The 23645-nt window shown below is 39.5% G+C and overlaps 1 protein-coding gene across 1 annotated transcript in view; it reads right to left on the bottom strand.

Moving 5' to 3' along the window:
• Positions 1 to 2603: 2603 nt before the first annotated feature.
• Positions 2604 to 23645, bottom strand: part of BMP5 (bone morphogenetic protein 5) — a 72388-nt gene continuing 51346 nt past the window's right edge. The window contains exons 4-7 of the mRNA XM_073335124.2: positions 19952 to 20149; positions 11906 to 11982; positions 8582 to 8692; positions 2604 to 4264 (exon numbers count right to left, since the gene is read on the bottom strand). Of these exons, the coding sequence (XP_073191225.2) occupies positions 4115 to 4264; positions 8582 to 8692; positions 11906 to 11982; positions 19952 to 20149 (536 nt within the window). The 3' untranslated portion in view covers positions 2604 to 4114. The remainder of the gene's footprint in view (positions 4265 to 8581; positions 8693 to 11905; positions 11983 to 19951; positions 20150 to 23645) is intronic.

A 23645-nucleotide genomic window follows, 5' to 3' on the forward strand; every position in this document is an offset into this window, starting at 1 on the left:
TTGACGGGAAGGCTTTTCCTTTTGACATAGCTACTAGCTCTGATGGAAGTGAATTAACCATGCTGATGGGAGAAGCTCTCCCATTGGCAAAGGACTGTCTTCACTGAAGCGGTACAGGGGTGCAGCTGCGCTGTTGCAGCTTTTTAAGTGTAGACCTGCCCTAAGAGTATAAGTGGCAAATGGCTCTATTGAAGTCATTGAAAATACATTGATTGACACCAGCTGAGGATCTGGCCCATACATTTTAAGAGAAAATATATATGTTCTCTCTTTTTGTTTTTAGCTCATTAGGCTTATTAGGTACCCGCTGTTTTTTTTCAGTCTCTCAGGATGATGAAGAAAGTAAAACTGATTAAAATGGGAACATACTCTCTTATGAATCCTGAATGGAAATGGAATGACCGTAGACATTTACTTAGTATTTTTGAAAAGACAGACATGTGGAAAGTGTTACATCAAGTACTATGGGAAAAGGTGTGGTTGAACATGTGTGTTTTAAAACCCAAAGGTATATGTATGCATTTATTTGGAGTCTGTGAAAACAGTAATGCCAATTGCCTCTCCTCTCAAACAGAGGAAGGACTAGGAAGGAATTTCCAGAGCATATTTTTCCCCATCCTTCCTTGTTTCTGCTATATTTTGACTTCAATTGCTGTTTTAGTAGCTTAGAGAGTTGTAAAACTGTGATTAATACTGTACATGGTTCAAATAATAATTATGTCTTTAAAGCAACAAAATGAAAGCCATTTTGCAACACATGACAGTATTAAGACACAAAATTCAGCAAACACTATCCTCAGTAATGGCCATTCTCTTTTGTTCTAGCTTTTAAAGAACATGAACTTGACTTTCCAGTATAACATGGCTCAGAATCAAAAAGCATAGCAGAGCAAATTAGTATTACAGGTTTATTAGATCTTAAAATATAGAAACATATTCCAACAGCACATTTTAAAGAATAATATAATTTTCAGTTTCTTATTCTCAAAATAGTACACCATTATTCAAAAATATATTACTTAATGTACACCAAATTCAGTTTCCATTACATTTTATTTAGAATAAATTGAATTCAAAACATCATAACCATCTACCCGATTCATAAACAAACCCATAACTTTTCTGAAAGTATCCCCCATGCAGTTTAACGTTCATTATCTAAGTGGTCCCCAAACAGCAATTCATTGACGAAACTTTATTAATATACCTTATTGTACATGAACTGCAATTAGACATAGTTATGGAGGTACATAAAGTATAAAATAATAATTGAAATGTAATGTTTGGAGAAAATGCTATGACTTAAAAAAAAAACACCCTGTTTAATTTTTCAAAAAGTTAAGTGTATGTTTAACAATTTAAGACAATATTCCGACAGTGAGATAAAATAAATTAGTTTCTGCAAAACACACACACACACCTGATTATATTATTCTGCAATAGTCTGTGTTTTGTGGAATGTGCATTAAATAACCATAGAAATCAGGATTTAAATGAAAAGATTCTCTAAGGCATAAGAAATGGGCGTGTTCTATTCATTTTAAATAACACTCTAATATAGCAATATGTCTACTGAGGCAATTCCCAACAAAACTATATAAAATGATGACTGGTTGTAGAGACGGGAAATCAGGACCTTCTATTCTCCCATAACAACATGGGGATATTCAATGAAATTAAAAGCTGGTAAACTGAAAACTGATAAATGGAATTACTTTTTCACACAATGTGTAATTCAACTGCAGAACTCACTGCCAGAAAATGTAATTGAGGCAAAAAACTTAGCAAGACAATAAAAGGGATTTGACATTTATAGGGTAAAACAGAAATATCCAGAATATAATAGGTTTCAGAGGAACAGCCGTGTTAGTCTGTATTCGCAAAAAGAAAAGGAGTACTTGTGGCACCTTAGAGACTAACCAATTTATTTGAGCATGAGCTTTCGTGAGCTACAGCTCACTTCATCAGATGTTTACCGTGGAAACTGCAGCAGACTTTATATACACACAGAAATCATGAAACAATACCTCCTCCCACCCCACTATCCTGCTGGTAATAGCTTATCTAAAGTGATCAACAGGTGGGCCATTTCCAGCACAAATCCAGGTTTTCTCACCCTCCACCCCCCCCACACAAATTCACTCTCCTGCTGGTGCTAGCCCATCCAAAGTGACAACTCTTAACATAATCAAGTCGGGCTATTTCCTGCATAGATCAAGGTTTTCTCACATCCCCCCCGCCCCCATACACACACAAACTCACTCTCCTGCTGGTAATAGCTCATCTAAACTGACCATTCTCCAGGTTTAAATCCAAGTTAAACCAGAGCATCTGGGGGGGGGGGGTAGGAAAAAACAAGAGGAAACAGGCTACCTTTCATTATGCAAGGTAGCCTGTTTCCTCTTGTTTTTTCCTACCCCCCCCCCCCCAGATGCTCTGGTTTAACTTGGATTTAAACCTGGAGAATGGTCAGTTTAGATGAGCTATTACCAGCAGGAGAGTGAGTTTGTGTGTGTATGGGGGCGGGGGGGGATGTGAGAAAACCTTGATCTATGCAGGAAATAGCCCGACTTGATTATGTTAAGAGTTGTCACTTTGGATGGGCTAGCACCAGCAGGAGAGTGAATTTGTGTGGGGGGGTGGAGGGTGAGAAAACCTGGATTTGTGCTGGAAATGGCCCACCTGTTGATCACTTTAGATAAGCTATTACCAGCAGGACAGTGGGGTGGGAGGAGGTATTGTTTCATGATTTCTGTGTGTATATAAAGTCTGCTGCAGTTTCCACGGTAAACATCTGATGAAGTGAGCTGTAGCTCACGAAAGCTCATGCTCAAATAAATTGGTTAGTCTCTAAGGTGCCACAAGTACTCCTTTTCTTTTTTCAGAATATAATAGTTACTGCAAACAAGTTTTGGAAGAGATAGTAAGATTAGAGATTAGGAGAGGACCTACTGTGCACAGAGATTATCCTAAAAACTGCCGTATAAGATTTATTTCACCTTCATCTAAAGCACCTGCTGTTGGCCACTGTCAGAGACAGGACACTGTACTAGACTGACCACAAATCTGACTACGTATGGCAATTCCAATGTTCCTAAATGCCTTACTGTGCACCAATTATCAAACCCAGCAAGAAAAGGAAGCTAAAGAAAACAAATTCCTTCCAGATTTTAATCTTTTACACATTGCACACACATATTAATTCTTGCCCATATGGTAAGGGAGCTCAGGTGAGTGTGGAGGGTTCTTTTGTTTTTGTGGGGGGGGGGGGGGAGGAGAGGGTTGTTATTCAACATGAAAAAAAATCGGCTGCCATAGTGTTATAGATAACAAACTGACAATTTATCGGAGGAAAGAACGTTGTACTACAAGGTTTTAGCGTTAACTTGGAAAGCTCTAGGCACAGACTAAAGCCTCTCTCCACAGAATTCCTGAAGCTTTGAGCCTTTTGCAAAATTCCACAAGCCAAGACGTAACATGTTCCTCCAGTTACACCGATTCTGTTAAAGAAAATAGCTATAACAATTATGTGCAGTCTTTCAGCTTCTATGTTCTACCGACTGTTTGTTTATTTAAACACGGTTCAACATTTCAATTTGTCTAATGGACTAGAACTTCTAAAAGAAAAATTGTGTTTCACCAAGGATTTTTTCTTCAGTTTCTTTTTTTAGTGCCTTTTCTAAATAAATATCCCAGTATATATTTCATTTGCACAACATAACCAAATGTATTCAATTTCCTTTAACAACATAAAACAATCACAGGAGTTCTGGGCTTTCTAACTTAAAAAAAAAAAACTATACAAAGGTCTTACTTTAAAATGTTGAAATGGACAGAAAAAGGTCTCAGTGAGATTGATTGCAAACCAGCTTGGGAGGTTCTCCGACATAGTAAGGTGACCCATAAAATAAACTGTTTTGAAATTTCACCCATAGAAAAGAAACGATATACCTTTAAATAAATAAAAGCTACTATATACATTACTGTACATTAACTGAGAGATGAAATGAAATGGAATAAGTTTAGGGATGCCTTTTCACTAGCAAGAATTGCATTTTGACTTGATTACAATTCTGAACAAACACTGGGCTTGATTTTTTTCTTGTTTTTTATTCTAGTGGCAGCCACACGAACGCACCACCATATTTCTGTATTTTTTCAAAATAACATTGGAGCTGTCATCAAAGTAGAGCACTGAGATTGCATTCAGTTTTGTAGGTGCACAGCATGGCTTAGGTACATGATCAGGGAACATCAAGTGAACCTGAAAGAGAGAGAGAGAGAGAGCGAAATTGCTTATATATCCAAATAGAAAGGTGTAATGGCAAATCTATGGAAAACACTTCTATTCAATTTGCAGAGTTCTGTAGTTTCCGCTTTCTTTCATTTAGCAACTTTCATACAAAACTCACTTCCAGAATGCTCTACTGATTTACATAATAGAGTTATACAATAATAGCAGATGGAGGGATAAATTAGGAGGAATAGCCAAGAGAGAAAATTGGTTTTCAGATGAGATTTGAAAAAGAAATGGAGATAGGTCCTGGTTAAGGAAAGCTCTTAAACATGTGGTTAATACCAGCACTATTCAGGACAGAATTTGAGCATGTGCTTAAGTCCCTGACTTTAGTTACTAAACTGTCTTCCTGAATCAGAGCCTCAATGGGGAGGGGGAAAGGAAGTTTGTTCCATACAGTAAATGTAGAGGCGAAAGCTCTCACACAGAATGTCTGGATTCCATGAAGATTCTAAGAACATGGTTCTTTTAAGGTTTCTATTGCCTTGGCATCAGTGATTCCATTGAAGTCAATGTCAATTTTGTCAAGGGGAGCAGAATCAAGCTAAAAGTTGGGTGTCAGATGCAGGGAAGGGTAAAGAGAGGGTATTCTCTGAGGTAGGCTGCGGTATTCCAATGGAATGCTAAATAAAAGAGAGGTTATTTTGAGCAGCATCTCAAAATGAATGGAGATATCGTGAAAATAACTGAAAATAAGGGCAACTAAACATACTTTCTCTATCCTTCCAAAAAAGTTGGAAGTGATATTCTACACGGCTGGATAGCTGGAGACTGGGGAGGCCAGAGAGAAGGGAGCTGTGATATAGAAGGTAAGAGACTATTACAGTACGGATGAAGACTTCAGCAGTAATGGATTTCATTTGTATGTGAAGTCTTTTAAAATCTGTTATAGCCATCTTTCTAGCAGTAATATAAGCCTATGGTCTTTGCCAGACCAATAACAGTCTATCAGGAAGTGATTTTTATGTAACTGTTACCATGAGAAGATCTTTCAAAATGAGCAATAATAAATCCCAAAGTAGCAGTTTAGTAAGGATGTAAAGACACACACATTTCAAAACTGATTAACTAATGACAAGCAAAATATTGGAGAAAAAAAATTGTCCTCCTTCTAAGCAGATGTTCACCCAGAGCCAGCCTCTGGATTCTATCAAGCCCACAGCCACCAGCATCCCAATTCTGGGAACCCCGTGTGGATGTTTGGGCTAAATTTGGCTTTCACTAAATACATTTCTTGCCTATTCTACTGTAAAGATAGTTTTGAAAATGTAAGTTAGTCATGAGGATTTGGAATTTGCCGCAGTGATTTTATCTCTACTGCGCCTACAATCTCTACTCAGAGCCATCCAGGGTCAGCCTCCTGAGCCTTTGAACCCCCTAGCTTTTGAGTTCTGTGATATTTTAGGGATGCCACTCCTGCTGCTGAAGAAGCTAGTGTCTCCACAAGCTACTCCCCGGCTGCCTGCCAGTGAGCCAGCTCCTCTTTTAAGCAGCTAATTTGGCCTCCCACCACTATAGGACAGAGAAGGGGAGCAGGTTTGACAGTTCAGCAGCGAGAGTGGCAGCTTGACCAGCAGGATTAAATGCAGGATTGGAAGCAAGGAACTCCTGCTCATGAATTTTGGCTCTGAAACTGACTGCATCTGTGACCCTGGTCAAGCCACTTAATCATTCTGCCTTACTTTCCCCATCTACAAAATGGAAATAGTAACTAGAGATGGAACCAAAGCCAACCCCTGTATCTGAACACAGCCATACTTTCAATGTGCAATATCCTGATTCAAATTTTACAATCTCTAATAATACTGATACTAGTATTTGTACTGGAGTGAGGATTCACTTTTTAAAGGTTTAAACAAGTATTATTAGGGTGGAATTTTCGAAAGCATTTGGCATTGGCCTAACTCTGCTTCCTCTGAAGTCAATAGGAGTTTACACACAGATGTCAGTGGGAGCAGAGTTAGCTCTACTCAAGCACTTTTTTGACTCCTATGGATACACCTTCGAAAAAGCAGCTTAGCCCCACGTGGAAATGAAGATGTGCTGGACCAAAGATTGTTACAAAACGAACCAAAACAGTCAGTTATATTTGGAAGGGTTTCAAGGAACAATCTCGTCCCAAAACAAAGCTGCTTTTTCAGAATGGTGCAATCACCATGGACAGGAATTGATTACATTTGGATTGGGGGAGAGTGTATGAATAATTGTTTCCCGAACTCTCGCTGTGTGAACACCTTGAGTATACAGATTATTTAGATTTAATTTCAAACAAAGTGTTTGGCTACTGCTGAACACTTTTGTACTTTTAAGTGCACATAAAGTGGCTGGCCAGCTAATTTATGTGCACTTAAAATTCAATTAGCCCCATGGATATTTGGCTGCCCAATAGAATGTGTGTGCAGTACAATTTGAACCCCCTGCCCTTAAGAAACTAGCTATGGGGGATTTCAGTAAAAGCTAGGTGCACACATGAAAGTTGGACTGCTATGTTTTATCTTGCATGACAGATAGTTCCATGAGAGAAACTGTAATCTAAGGTCTCACTGAAGCTTGGCAACTTTTCTAGGCAATCTTTGCCATAATAGCTGAAGAGAAACAACAGTTTATTATTGTAAATATGCTTTTCTTCATCATCACGTATGTGCATTGCCTTAGTTCTTGCCAAAGAGCATTACTTTCCCTCTCCAAATGAATCCCTTTCCCACCGCCCGTTGCTTATTTCCACCTTTGACTCCCTCCCCTCCTCCTGTCCCTTCTGCCTCTCTGTATAGGATCTTGCTGGCTTGAATGTTGGGATGGAAGGATATAAGGTCATTGGCTCTGTAGTTGGGGACTGCTGGGGGTGAGGGGATTGAATGGTGGGAGGAGAAGAGGCACATTTAGTGCTTGTTAAAAATGGAACTAACAAGAAATGTGCCTGCCATGATCCCAATCACCTGCTTGTCCATTGAAGCCATTTCCCCTGTCATTCATCGGTCTGTCTTTTAATTTTCTATGTTGTGCAGAGCACGGGTTGTATCCTCAGCTGATGTAAATGAAAAATAAGAGCCTAACATTGGACGCCTATGTCCATATTTAGGCACATAAATAAGTTCCCTAGTTTTGTGAATTGCTGAGCACCCAGTAGCTCCCACCGAAGCTTTCCTAGGGGACTGTTCCAGCAAATGTAAGTCAGAACATCCTGTGGCAGTCCATCTTGTGTGGGGGGCTGGCTTGACCCCCAGCTAGAACCAGGACTGGGAGAGTTGGAAAGGCGGCTGTAAGGCTCTTCCCACTTCAGCTGCACCACGCGGAGAATCAAATCCAAATGGTACTATATTTCTAACCATAACTGGTAGCCAGGCACACAGCACACTTCTTGCTTGCAACTGCATCAACTCACACATCTTAGATGAAAAGGTATTTTTCAGCCCAGTCAACTGATTGAGGCTTTTCCGATAACAGCTGAAAATCGAGAGCTGCTGTGCAGTACAGGTCAAAGTTACCAGAGACTGTACTGTGAATGTTGATGAGGAAGTTCAAAAGCTGCATAAAACACTTGGAAGCAGGAAGGAAGCCCCTCTTTGCTTTACATCAGCACAGCAGCAGATTAGCCACTGGGTCAACAGGACCCTGGCCAATTGGGGGACCCCCCCAAAATGGGCACCCCAACCTTGTTCCCTGGCAGGAATGCCAGGTGAGGTGGGGGAAGCCCCTGTGCCCTGATCTTGGCTGCAGCCCCGGGACTGGAGGAGCTCTAGTTCCCTGCCACGGCCTCAGGGCTGGGGCAGCTCTCACTCGCTGCTGCTGCCCCAGGCGTGTGGCTGGGGGAGGGAGAGGACAGAGCTTTTCCAGTCATGGGGCCGCAGCGGGGAGGGGGTGGAATGGGGCAGGGCCGTGGGAAGGGGCAGAATAGGGTGGGGCTGTGGGCAGGGCCGCAGACAGAAGGAGCAGAATGGGGGAGGGAGTAGAGATGGAAGGGGTGAGGAGGGGCCCCCACTTGCTCTGCCCCAGGGCCCTATGAAACCTTAATCCGCCTCTGCATCACCAGAACCTGTGACACAGTCTTTTTCATGCATTACTGGGTCAGAAACCGAATGTAAATATATAAAACAGGGCTTTCTGGGCATTTCATCCACTAGCTATTGCAATCACGAATGCTTTTGTACAAGGGTGTAATTTAAACAAAATTAATCCAAATCCAATAAAATTAACCGCAAACCAATAATAATAAACTGAGAGGAAGACATAGCTCCCTGTCCCAAGTTATTTGCATGTTACAAAATATTTATGACACAGACATACCAGAGTCTGAACTATGGCATGGTTTGTAGCATTCATGTGGGCGTTGAGTGGAAAGGAGCATTCTCCATCACAGTAGAATGCAGCGTAACCCTCTGGTGCGATTATCCAATCCTGAAAAATAAAACCACAAGCAAAGTAAATAATAACAAACACAAACACTCTCAATCCTTCCCAATTCAATCAATTGAAAACTGTATCACTGTCATTCTAATTTGGATCCAGGATGACTGAATAAGGCATATACAGAAATACAATATTTTGGGGGAAAAAAAATGTCCAAATCCCTTTTCCTTCAAAATCAAGATGAAAATTGAGTTAAACCTAGAACTATGCACTGAATACCCCCAATCAAGATGAAAATTGAGTTAAACCTAGAACTATGTACTGAATACCCCCAACTAACCAACCGGTGAGGGAATTTAGCAAAGAAATACATTGAAACTAGCCTTTAAAATACTTTTCCTCCCACTTTGAAATTCTCACAGGGGTGCTGGAACAATTTGTACAGTGCGGGTGCTGAGAGCATTGAACTGGTATATAATGGAAGCCACTTCATTCTGGGGAGTGCTGTGGCACCCCCTGCACCCTTAGTTCCAGCACCTATGAATTCTCAAGTTATTTCTGGTTCACTAAAAGCATCCCAAATGTATCATTCTCTGACATATCCAGTGTCATTAATCCCGATGATTTGTTTGAGACGAAAAGTATTTATGGTCTCAGGAGTTGCATGGAGGATGGTGGCATTAGTGATGTCACAGAATGATCAACTTTGGGGGTCTTCACCAAACCATAAAGCAGATAATTTTTCACAGAAAGAAAAAGGTATTTTTAAAAGTTTAGTTAGAGAATTTTTCTTGGCTGAATTCCCCCATGGCCCAGCTGAGGTGGGGAGGCAGGGGGGAGCATTAAGCACATATTTTGGGGGTTAACCCAATTTTCATTGTAGTCCCATTCACCATTAGTTTCACGGATCCATTTTTGAATGGTTATACTTGGTTAGGTGCTTGCATTATGAGATTATCTATTCTTTTTATAAATATGTATTTAGAGAAATCTGAGCTAAACAAGCTGCAACATTTTCATGAAATAATAATATTTTACATTTCTGTGACACCTTGCTTTGCCCATGATCTCAAAGTCCCTTACAAATGATGGGCCCTGTTGTGGAAATAATCTATGGGAGAACAAGTACTTGGAAAACTCTGAACACGCATGTAGTGAGGAAGGATGGTCCAGAAGACAGGCACTTGCTTAGGAATTGGGAAACTTGCAGTCAAGTCCCTGCTCTGCCACAGACTTACTGTGTGACCTTGAGCAAGTCACTTACCCTCTCTGTGCCTCAGTTCCCCATTTGTAAAATGGGAACAACAGTAGTATATTACCTGACAGGGATTTTGTGAGGTTAAAACTCTCGGATACTACAATAATAGGAGCACTATAAATAACTAAGACAGATATCTAGAAGCTAGAGAGTTTCCAAAGAATGTTGAGGGTGTCAGGGCCTGTTGCTTACGGAGCTGGAAGGGTCCTTGAAATGCTAGTCCTATAGCTGCGCCATGAACCACATACAAATAGTATAGGGACACCATAGAAGGCAGAGGCATTTGTGCAAGAGTTGCTATGTCCACATTCCTACTCAGATCCTCATCACAATCCCACCACATGAGCCATGAGTCCAGTTCTTTCTTGCCCTAGGCTGGCCTCTCCACCCTCCAAGGAGACTGCCAGACTGAGCAGGAAAACAAAGGAATTAACGTTAATGGCTTTGGTGGGAATGATGCCACAGAGTGACTCTCCTTTAAACCACATAAAGGAACTTCTGCTGAGTCAAAAGAAGCTAATGCTGCTTGAGTTCAATCCTCCTTGTCAGTTTTTTTGCCTTTTTAGTGGTGTTTCCAGTACTTTAATCCCCTTTATGGCTAACATTGGAGGCAGTTGACATAACCCTAAGAACAATGGCCAAAAATTTAAAACTTGGGTGCCTACAGTTAAATATCTATATCCATATTACCCACTCAACTTCTGTTTATGCGCTTAAATATGAATTTAGGGCCCTAACATAAGCCAATTTGAAAATGTTAGCCAGTTGATTCTTTCTGGCCTTATAGCTAAGACCAAGTACGGTATTAGAGGCAATTAAGTATATGCCACAGCTCATATTTAGGGATTACATCCTGACTATACCGAACAATGAACACTTTAGTTTTAACATGAGTGTTTTATATTATTTATAGGAATCACATCAACCATCACTGAAATGAAACCACCTCTGGGGTATAATGTTGCAACTGTTTAAGAGCGCACCACAGTTCTACACATCTAGGAAGCAAAAATGAATTCTGTATTAAATTGATATTGCAGAGGGAATTTAAGTACACATGGAAACCTGAAGTGTGTTATCGAAATCAGTTGCTGATGGCCTTCCCATTATTTCCTTAATAAAATATTTCCTTTGCAAACAGCTGTTGCTTCCCTGGAAGAACCCAGCAAAGCCTCTGTCTTTTGTTGCCTTACCTTGCTTTCATGGCCCCATAGGCACCATCTTTTCCATTAAACTACGACTGCATAAAGGGGTTGCCGTTGAGTGATTCAGAACACCTTGTAGGGGCTGAAAGCTCTGCTTCCACAGGGCTCCAAACCCAGATGGTATAATTCTCATCTGTCATTACACAGCAAGTGCAGGAACTAGAAAGAGACTCAAGCCAAATCTGGATCTGGATTTCAAATACTCCACAATTTAGCCGGGGCGCTGGAACAATTTGTATAATGGGGGTTCTGAGAGCCATTCAACCAAACTGTAAACCCTGAAAATGATGGAAACCACTTCAAGCCAAGGGGTGCGGCAGCACTCCCAGCACTCCTAGTTCCAGCAGCTATGAAGTTTAGGGGTGTTCAGACCTGGGATTTTGGTTTGATCAAATATTGAAAGAGGGTTGAGTGGCAGTATTCTGATGCAGATTCAAACCCCACCACCACCAGTGTGCAGAGGGTGTTCAGATCTGGAGTAACGGTTAGGGCCTATCCCTAGTAAAACCTATTAATTTATCAGGGCTATAAAACTATTTATGCCTGGGATATTTCTCTCACAGACTCATCAGCTATTTTCCCACAGGGCTCAGTGGGCTGTAAACATGAATCGCTCTATAACTGCTATCAAAGGATTGCATATAGGATCACACATCATTACCAAGTGCACTTTGAGAATTCTTGCCTCTTCAGTGCAGCACCAGTTACCACCAGGGAAAATCCCTCTACAACAGATGGCAGATTGTAAAAGAGATTATAGAAATTAGCACTGATAGGAAAGAGCGTTGGTATCCATACCTGCCATCCCAAGTCACGGAAACTCACATAAAGTTCATGTTTTTTACAGGCTTGCTTTTGTTCACTTGTGTTGTAATCTACAGAAAGAAAAAGACACTGTTCAGACACACTGCTATGGAAGACAAGATTCAGCTGTTTTAAGTTCCTTGGCAAACTTGCACAAAGCAAAGGAACAGAAATACTCTACAGCTAGGGCTGGTCCATAAAGTCAATATCATTTTTTGAAGTTCTGAATCCCCAATCTCAGGCTGGCATAGTTTGCGTACGGAGCGGAAATGATGCATTCAGGATTAGGGGAAATAACTTTTTATGCTGCCTAGCTGCTAGCTATCGAAGTAGCAGGTAGATGTAATTTTGCAAGCTGGAAAAAAAACATCAAGGGCCTGATCTAAAACTCACTGAAGACAGTGGGAGTCTTTGCACTGGGCTTTGGATCAGGTCTCAAGTGCCAGACAAAGAGTGGGAGAGACCCCAATTTCAAATTAAAAATATAAAAAGCATAATTCCAGTTATTTAAATCTTAGCACATTTTGTACAGCTACTTTTTTTACCATTGTAAAAAATATCCGCCTAACTAATGACCTTTAGCTGTTAATACGAATTAAACAAGTAGCACAACAGATGGACTTTAAAGGCCTGATTGTCTCTGGCCCTGGCACAGGTGTGCTAAAATGGGAAGACCCACAGAACCTTCTCTACACTCTTGTGCCAGGGACAATCATAATCTCTCCTTGGGGAAGTACAAAGCTGTGGGGAAGTCCTGGTCCCATCCCATCACCACCCTATCTGAGCGGTTGGATAGGAATGCGAGGCCACAGGAAGTAGCACCTCAAGGGATGCTGCAGCTTAGCCCATTCTCCTGTTTGCCTGGGATCTGGGAGAGTGATTATGTCTCCTGATGATGATCAGTATTCCTGCCAGTTAAAAAAAAGAATGGTTTTGGTGAAAAAACGTTTTAAGACAAAAAATGGCTTTTTGATCAAAACCAAACATTTTCATGGGCCATTTTCATTTTGGTAGAAATTTCATAACCACGCGCTCCCCCCACCTGGAAACTGAAAACCCAAAATACTTTCTGAAAATTGAAATTTTTATTCAAAACCCAAAATTTACCAAACTGACTTTTTTAAAAACTGAGAATGGTTTTCAAAAAACAAAAGTTTTGGAGGTTTCAGGGTGGGGGGTTGTGTGTCTGTCATTAACAACACATTTTCTTGGGAAATGCAGGGGGCCTTTTTTAAAATTTCTGATGATAAATGACAGCCTGCTCTATTTAATGTTATATGGAATGACACGGTTAGACTTTCTGTTGCCTGGAATAGCTCTGGCATGTCCTCCAGGTACGTTAGATAGGTACAGCCATTAAAGGTTCTGGTTAGAACTTGGGCTTGATTCTGCACAGTGCTCTCCAGCTCAGATCACCAAAATGCTGAAGTATGTGCTTAGCTTTAAAGAGGTTAATAGTCTCATTAACTTCAGCTTAATTTTAAATAATTTTTTTCTACTTTGGGCTGGCGTGCTCACCACTAGCTAGGAGTGTGTCCTTGGTTAATAATGCAAATACACTGACTAATATTAGTTCAAAATCTTAAACAAGTTTTCTTTGATAACATTCTATGAATATTTTACTAGTTTTAATGCTCCTTCAAGATGAATTTTGAGCTTGCATGCTCAAACTCTCAGAATCAATTTTAAATTCATGTTCCATGAAAATCTACACAAGAAACTAGATTATGAGTTACTCATTGAACAAGGAAATAAAGACAATGCCATATGTCATTTCAAATTTCAGGCACTAAATTTAGAATAGAAAGCCATAGTATAAATGAAATGTGTGAAAAATATGACTGAATGATTTCAGAAAGAAACACACAGGAGAAAGTCACAATCCATTTGTAGATGGTCCACAAACAGAAAAACAGGTGGAAGCTGGTGAATAAATTATTCTTTATTAAGTTCTCCATCAGCGTGAGCTCTGGAATCAATTTCTAATTTTTTGAACTTTTCATGTTTAACACACAACCTTCAGCACCAAAAAGAATGTGGAGGGGACCCTAGGCCTGTGGGAAGAAGGCTCCATAATAAATATGTATGGCATCACTTCAAATATCTTCATAGTCTTGAAAATCCCAAAAACTACTTAAAAAAAAACAACAGATTAATGCTGTGTGGATGTGAAAAAGTCCCAGGATACTTGATATGCAGACATGCATTTGATATATAGCTTTCTGAAACCTACCTAACCACACACCTATTTAGAATGCTAAACTACTAAAGCAAATTCGTATTCCTTCCCTACATTCTGCCTTTTATATAAGACAAATGTTGTGTGTAATGTAACATTACATAAAAGTAGCCACAGTGACATTTACAACAGGATCTGGTGCCAAGGATCCAGTTTCACATTCTGTTGCTTCAAGGTCCATATGCTTATTCTGTCAGGCATCAAAACCATGGGATATTATGACTGAGTAAACTTTGTACCTAAGCCATCCAAGGACTGCAGTTGTGTTCCAAATCTGTATGTGGCAGGAGGAGCTGTGGGGGTAGGGCAAGGGAATCAGATTTTTTATTCCTATGCATATTCACTGGCACTCAGAGAGGATTTTGGTTTCTAAAGATGAGATGGAAGTTGAAACATAGGAACCTGCCTGCATTTACTATCACAAAGTACCATATGTTTAATTAATTAGTGTGACAGCAACCAATAAAATCCAGGAAATACACAGTTAAGCATGTTTTTCCATTCTTATCTCATAGCATCAGGAATGAAAAGTACCACAGCCTTGCTTTTGAATTTCTGGGTAGATGTCAGTTTGCATCATTGCCTTTACATTATTAAAATATAGATTTCATTTTGTGCCAAATTACTATTTCCCTCCCCCTTTTCAGAACCACTTTTTGAGGAAAAGGTTGATTTGTTTTTGTTTTTTGTCGATTTCAGGACAAGTTAAAGAAAGAAAACATACTTTTCCTCTAGTCCCTTATCTGCCAGACAACTCCAGTTTGACCAAAATGGAAGTAGCACCTGAGTCAGAACTGAAGAAATACTGCAAATTTCACCCTTCTGCTTGGAACAGAAGGGAGGGCCTGGAGGATACATTCTGCTTTCTGCACTGTGTTCTTGCATGCATTTAAGCCATGTGCCCTAAAGTTTTCACTCAATAGAGGAAGGTTAAGCACAGACCTGTCAACATTAAGAAGAAAACTTTTGCCAGATTGTTATATTATATAGGTTTTGTTCTTATTCGCATTCTGTTTGTTTGCATGCATGTGCGGGAGTATTTCAAAAAGGAGTTTCACAATTTTAATTAACTGTAAGGGGGAAAAGAAGGCAGTGAACTATGGCAAGTAGGAATGTCTTTCTTGACTTGGTGAGAGAGTGAAATGAACTTAATTCTTGTGAGAACAAAATCAAAAGGTAAGAATGATCAGGTTAAAGTCAAGAAAGGAACTCCCCAAACTAGTGTCTTCTGCAAAATGAAAAAGAAATAAGACTAAACCCTGTGCTATACAAATGACAGCAACCATAACAGGAGCATGTCATGTGGCTTATGCAGAACAGCATTTCCCACCAAAACTACTTGACTCTGAGGCATTTGGCCAGGGGTTTCACAACAGGTAAAGAGATAAGGAACCAAATTTTGTAATTACACCACTTACAATGCCATTCACTTTGATGGAGTTGCATGGGATATAAACTGGAGTAGAATTTGGCCTACTGACATAAGCTTAGGTATCTGCAGTGTTGTTGTAGCCACATTTGTCCGAGGATATTAGAGAAACAAGGGGTAAGGTAACATCTTTTCTTGGGCCATTTTTATTGGTGAAGAGGCAAGATTTCAAGCGACTCAGATATCTTCATCGAGGTCCTTCTCCAGCCTGAAGAAGAGCTCCGTGTAGCTCAAATGCTTGTCCCTCTCACCAACAGAAGTTGGCCCAATAAAAGATATTACCTCACCCACCTTGTCTCTCTAATAAACGTCAATAGTTAGGCTACGATAATCTGCAAATTCCATTGCCTATGCATGGGCAAGGATGAGCATAGTGGGCAGAACTATTAGGTTTTCTATTCAGTTTACAGCAGTTTACTGTACCTTTTAGATACTGGCCATTGGTAGGGGCTGTGCAGAATTGCTGCACCCCTGCAAACTGGGAGACTGTGCCTTCTTCTGTATTCCTGCAGGGGATGCAGCATACTCCTCCTTGTGAACCTCCCAGCTCCAGTGGTTGGTAAATGGGCAGAGGAACCCAGGGATTGGGACTACATTCTGCCATTGTGCAAGGAGACAAGAAGGCTAGTGGTTTATTTTGCTCTCCTCTCCCCCTTCTTACACCTTAGAGCAGCTGAATAGAATCAGTCACTAAGCTTGCACCGACTGATATCTTCATTTGCAGATAGTAACTACTGCAATAGCTATTATAGATCTTGAAAAGTTGATTTTGTTCAACTCTTATAACTGATACTTAATAAGACCCTAACCAAAGGGACTGGTGTGCAGTTACACAGCAAGGGGTGATGTGGAAACTGTTCAGAGAAGATGCAAGCAAGACAATGTAAGAGCAGCTTGGTTTGCCATGGTGAAAGTAGGTACCATGGCTTACCTCTCAGGACAGTTTTGTTTTACAGGGCCCCGTTACTTGATTGTCTCTTTCCAGCTGCACCATTTAATACTTGAAAGAAAGTTCTTGAGATGCAAACTAAAAGCTCTTCAGCTATACTGTGAAAATATGCAAACAAACTCCAAGACTACTTTCAGACTTAGAAAACTCTCTCATGCTCACACAGACCCTTTCAACTTGAAGGAATCCCAAGGCACTTTGCAACATGAAATATAGATGGCTAAATATAATTACAGCACCGTTTTTCAAAAGAGTTCTGAACAGACCTGAAATTCGGGAAATATGGGTCATGGGATAAGCACAGGAGCAACTCACAGCATATAAGTGTGGGGGATATGACTAGCCATCAGTTAACCAACGGCCAAATAAGTGCAGTCATTGTTAATATGTAGGAATCATTTCACTAACCGCTGAAATGCAAGCATCTCTAGGGTGGAACATGACTATTTTTAACAGTGCAGTACAACACTTGAAATGAAGAAGTAGTACATACTAAATTTAGGTGGCAGGAAAAATATAAGTAGATTGTAATAGCAGAATATAACTACCCAAATTGGAATTTGATCAGGACATTGGGCAAACACCACTGCTCTTTCTAAAAGTGCCAGGAAATCCTTAATTATAAGGTTTTGGAGTTTAGGAATTTGTCTTTACATATTATTCAAACGGCCTCTGTAACATCACAGTGACATCTCCAACACTGAAGCCTGGTTGATTTAAAGGGAATAGTGCTGTCTACAGATGAATGGCTTTTATGAATCATTACAAAATCCAGCTTTTAGAGGAGCTTTCACAAAGTTACTAAAACAATTACAAAATGATGGCACATTCATAAAATTTGGTGATGTTGGTCAAAAATCATTGATAAACTTCACAAAACAATTTGAATTTTTTACCACTAAAATTCTGAACAGTTCTTTACCTCCCTCTTATTTTAAAATTAGTTTCTTGAGAGAAAAGCATGGGAATAAAATGCATAATTACTGGGGAACAGAACTACCAAACAGGCCTACATGACTGAATTATGATTATCAGAATCAGTAAAAATGTTGTGGAAAATATGCAACAATGAGTTTTATATATAATTTATGTATGAAGTACTATTCACCCTGGAAATCAGTGATTGCTTCTTTGGAGTCATTCTGGTTGAATGTATCTGAGCAGGTTTCTTTTCAAAACTTCTATTTATGTCACCTTACTCAAAGCCATTTTATTCTAAGAGGAAAATGCATCTTTCTATATCAATATTATTTACTGTGAAGGAACAGTTCCTTAGAGCCATTCCTGACCATCTTGCAATTACACACACACAGATACAAACAAAGATCTAGTATAAACAGGTACAACTCCTTCTATTAAAGTCAATGGATTTTGACAGATTAAGACCTGGTGTAAGCCGGCAAAACTCCACTGACTTGACACAATGAGTTACACCTGCTAATACCAGATCTGAATTTCTCAGCTGGTTTAAAACACGCTTAATAGATTTTTAAACCTCAATGTATTGCCCCTTTTTGAAATTTTAAAAGCATTTAATTACTCTTCATTTCTTAGTAAATGTGCTTTAAAACAATCAAATGGGGTTTTCTGATGTACAGCAACAATAAGTATTTTTTTCTTCCACCAGTAATAATTTAAAACTGTCCAGTCTGTTTTATTTATTGATAATTGTTCCTCTGCGTGATTCTTTCTTGGGCTATAAAGTGCTCTTGCAGGTGAGTTGTTCCTGAGATCATTTGAACAGTAAATGAAAGAAATTTACAATACCCAAAAGGGACAGGCAAGAGAGCAATTATAAGTAAAGCACCACTAAGTCTTAACACCTTGCAAGTGCTTTTGAATATATGGACAGGAGGCTTTTCAAAGGCTGGACTGTAGGGTTCTCAATCCCTGAGCACAATGAAAAGATGCATGTTATCTCTCTGCTGCCTGCCTCACAGGATAATTTCTGCTCCAGTTCCTCAATGTAGAGTGGAGCAAAGAGGAAGAAGCCCTGCTCCAGCGGACAGCACAGCATTTTAGTTATATTTTACATAAAAATAAAATCCATCACCACCATGATAGGTATTAATAATAGCTACTACTGACTGAGCTTTTTTTCCTTTTTTGTGTGTGGCGTTTTATGGGTGTTGACATTTATTTATACCTTAAAAGCAGGTTTGGGATCCAGTAGATCACCTGGTAAATCTCCATAGCCTCTGACGGAAACACTTGAACAGCCAGTCCCAAGTGATCATGAAATCAAGTGAAAGTGAAATCCATCCCTGAGCAGAGGGCCAGCACAAGGCTTATACACTGCTTAAGACCAACTTAACCTGCTATTTTGAGGGTCTGAATGGGACATACTAATTTCTGCATATACATGAATACCACCCTATGGCTCAATTCTGGTCACAAAACTGCATTCCGGGGCACTAATTTACTTACATAATGGACATGTTTGAGAGGCTGGCAACAGCTTTCAAGAGAAATTCTTGATCCACTAATACTATACTCTGCTACAGTATCCTCTAAAAAATACATATTTGGATGTGCAGGTCCTGTCCCCAAAAAGAAAGACAAGGTTTCTCCAAAAGGGGGAGATCTTGAATTTCAAACAAGTTCTTCATACTCCTCTAACTGGAAACATACCAGGAAATAATGTATAGACCATAATTAATTCCAGACACCTAATGGAACAAACAACCACCTTGAGCATCCTCGTATGCATTAGTGTCTGACTATGTGAGTTTTTCAACACTTTTCAAGTAAGAAAGAGATCAAATTGCACACGGCATACTAGCATTTAGGGATACCATGTGGATTTATAACACCAAGAGAAATCTCAGTCGTCTAAAACAACAAATGGATTGCACTCATCCCAATAGATTGCTTTTTCTTCTCTGAAAGATGAGACATGGAAAATAGTTTTCAGACAAAAAACATTCAAGTGACTTATCAAAAGGTTCAAATTCGCCACATTTGGGATAAGAAATCCTTTAATTATCTGCATAGCATGTACACGGCTATTTGCGAGAAGGGATTTTAGTCGGATGGCTCACCTGCACAGGCACAAACATTGAAAAAGTGTGCTGAATTACCCACTCACCGGCTAGTACACTAAAAGTTCACATAGCACAGTACACATTTAACTCAGCAAGACGTGTACTGGTAGCTGTGGCTGATTTACACATTTTCAATCTCACTACTGACCGTTTCTTTAATCTGAGTTGGATCTTTCACCTTTTCCCAGCCAAAGTTCGCAGTGAATAATTCACCAGCCAAGAAGACAGAGGCGGCCGAATCATCACTGCATTATTCATTTGGACCACTGAATGTGTGAATGCACAAATTTATTTCACAGTACCTAACTTTTGAAATGTGCACCTTACAGTTGTACTCTCAGATGCCTACTGCATAGATGGTACTATGGCTTCATCTTACCTGCAACACTGGGCATCCTGGAAGAATCCTGATGGCTACTGGATTTGTTGCGGTTCTGATTTTTCTTTTTATTGTTGGCTGCTCGGACAGATCGAAAAAGCACTTCACTCGCCTTGAAGAATGCAACCATGAATGGCTGCTTTGATTGAGGCCCATGTCTTCCTATAAGGCCAGCTGATTTAACATTGATACTGCGACCTATAAAATAATGCAGACATACAATTAATACCGTACGCAATTTTGCTCTTTCTGGTTGCCAGATAAATATATGGGTGAAATCCTGGCGCAAATGACGTCAATGGGAGTTTTGCCATTGTCTTCACTGGGGAAAGGATTTTACCCATGATCCTGAAGTTACAATATTAGAAACCTTAACCTTATTTTGGTGAATGTAATCTAAAAGGCAGAGAACTCAACAGATTTATTTACAAAAGTTTCAGTAACTTCACAGACTCCCACTACATGAAAACATTGTCCACGCATTCTACACAAAACCCTGATATATTAATTCAGTGGTATATGTACTAATCTACTACAAAGAAATAAATCAACTCCATTAACTTCTATGCTCTTGGAAAAGGATAACATGATGCAGTCATCTTAACATACATCACAAGTATGTTAAATCTGGAATTCTATTTCTCCAACTCAAATCAATAGGAACGAGAAGCATAGGCAATCAATATATTTACGCTTTAAACAATGTAAAGCATTACTCCAAGTTCATGTGAAGTCATCACTACATATACAGGGGCACTCAGTCTTTCAAGGGAAATATAAAAGAGTTTGAAATATGTACATGATTGACTCCAGTTCTTCTCCTAAGGGATGTACGTACTTCTTTAAAATATTTGTTCAGTCAGGACTGTGTGGTAACCTCACTGTATTGGAGGAACTGACCCTCCCTAGAAGAAAAGTAAGCAAAACAAGTCATTGAAACTGCATCAGTGACATTTTAACAAATAAACCCTTGCTCTTAACAGAATTGACTTTGGCAGCATAAACACTTGTGTGTACGTGTATTATGCAGAGCCCTTCAACCGTCAGAAAAGAAGACCGTGTCACATGAAGCTGTGCAGCTGTGCAAGGCTGGGGGACACAGAGGTCCTGTAAATGTGAAGGTATTGGTCAAGAAATAGTCTATGCACTGGTGTGGGCAGCATCAGGGCACTCAACTATGGTACTAATAGATTGGAAAGGTTTGTTAAATAGCTACAAGGACAATAAAGGAGCATCTGCCTCACAAATGTACGGTATAATTCCATTAAACTTAATTTTACCAGAAAAAGACCTTACCAATAATCATAGGAGTAAACCTTAAACAAATAAGCCTATAGGTTTCCTTTAGAATGCAAACTTACAATGGCTCTGTGCCAGAGTCTATATTTCTTAGAAAAACTCTATCACTGGCGTAAATGAAAGAGGCAGTTTGATTTGTGGTTAAAGCAGTTTCCATTCTACTTCCACTGTAACAAATGTATTAATTCAGCTCAGACTTCCTCCTTCTGGCAGCCCTTTTGCTGTAAAAAGAGAAATTAGAAGTTCCAGCCAAATACCATACCTTGAACTGACCCACTTCAATACATAAACACTTTTACAACATGTTTATTCAGGTGTAGCACTTTAAATTGGTTTAAGATGTTTCCAGTGACAGAGAGCCCAGCAAAGGCAAAAGAAGAACTGAGAAAGTTAGCAGTTTTGGAGCAGAGTAACTGGCAACATATTCTGAACAATTTTGATAATTGCTTTTTTGACTAGAAGGGAAAAAATTATTTGTTGAAGCTACTGATTTCATTTTCAAATGGCTTTTTAGTTCTGTGTTTATCTAATTCTTCTCTTCATCTATTTAAATGACTATGAAATAACACATTAAAATTAATTTCTGAATGTTCAAGTCTTGTAGCAGGTCAGATATGAAACACTGTACAGACTATTCTCTATTCATTACAACATGGACCGACCAGCCACTTACCACAAAGTTCCAAGTTTCCTTTACTTTTCTAGAGGGAATTCTTTTTGTTCCAGTGACTTTCAGAATTTTAATTTTATCTGTAAAAGATTAATACCTTACTGGCAGACATTTTAGGAATCCTATTAGATTTATGTACTGAGGACTGTAAAAGATGTGTGTAAGTTCTCTAAATTTAAATCTAGGTTCACTGAATTTACAAAGGTGGATATTGTGTGAGAAGCAAAATACCCTTCAAACCCATGTGAACTCCCTTTAAAATAACTTTTAATATTATTAAGTTTCCTCTTGGTTTCCTTTAGACTTCAGCAGTGAGATGACTATTAAGATTCCACAAGCTAAGGTTTACTTACTTACTCAAGGTATAGAGATATAAACCATGAAAAAAAAAATTGAAGCCCATAACCCACACTCTTTTTAGACACAGAAGCAGTTTATGTGGCTCTATACCTTCTGTTTATTTGATCTTTTGAGTAGCCAAACTAAGTTTTTTTTAGGAAAAGAGGTTTTTTTCCCCAACCCTACTGTGGATAAGGACACAATTCTACCAGACCTCAAGTCAACGGTAAAAGTCCAACTGAAGTTTTACTTCTAAACACTGAGTCCCATTACCTACCTTGGTTTATTATATGCTTTAGATTTAATTGCATCTTTCAGAAGATGATTCCTTATAAATATACACTTTTCACAAGTAGTACTAGCTACATTTTACATTAGCTAGATTAGGGTAATTACACAAAATACACATCAAACTATGTACTGTCTCCTGTAGGTTACTTCTGTGCAGACTACAGAAAAAAATCTAAGAATTTGCATTTGCAGAGCATCCACAAGACTGCTCCCTGGGAAGAACAGGAACCCCCTTAGACCAAAGAATATAAAAGTTTGCCTCTCCATAAACCTGGGGATCCCTCAAACCCCATGCCTCTGAACTGCCTCAAGCTCCCTTCCCTACTCTACCTCATCCAATGTGCCAAAGGTTGCTTGTTAGCCACTGCTCCGAGACTAAACCTTCATCTGTAGTGCCGATTTCAGGAGGTGTTCTACACTGTGGCAAGGGAAATGGATAAGTTAATGCTTAACAAGGTCTGCCAACATTAGTTTATCAAAAGGTCTTGAACGGCTAGTGACAGGGACAGTTACCACTCAAAACTTAATATATCTAAATGAATTAGCTTGAGAGAGATACACAGATTCACTTAGCAAAATTTTGAAAGCTGTTCTAATGTGCCAATTCTTTGCAGCCAAAACCTTTGGCTTTTACTCCACGTGCCAGCAAACCCCCTTTTGACTTCACTAGAACTGCAGGTTCTGGTCCTCTTGAGACACAATTCTCCTCGTTATGCTATTAGTGTGATATATTCCAAAAACTGTTGCATCACTCAGGCTGCATCATCCCTTTCAGAGTCATATCAAATGGCAAAGTGCAGCAGTCCAGATCCCTTAAGCTGATTTCTCTGACCCTTCACAGGCGTCAATTAACTCTTCTATTAATAATTAGATCACAGTTACATTTATCTCGCACCTTTAATCCTGAAAGATTCCAAAGCACATATCTCCAGTACTGTATATACATACAGAATCACAAAAATACCATCAACATTGAAGTGGAGGGCAGCAAGCTGGTGATTAGCCGGCACTCAGCTCACTGAGCAACAAGGACCAATCCCTACTCTTGAAAAAAATATGCAGATCATTCAAGAATTACTTTTCAAGATGAGGATC

This window comes from Lepidochelys kempii, chromosome 3, assembly GCF_965140285.1.
Source record: "Lepidochelys kempii isolate rLepKem1 chromosome 3, rLepKem1.hap1, whole genome shotgun sequence".
NCBI lineage: Eukaryota > Metazoa > Chordata > Testudines > Cheloniidae > Lepidochelys > Lepidochelys kempii.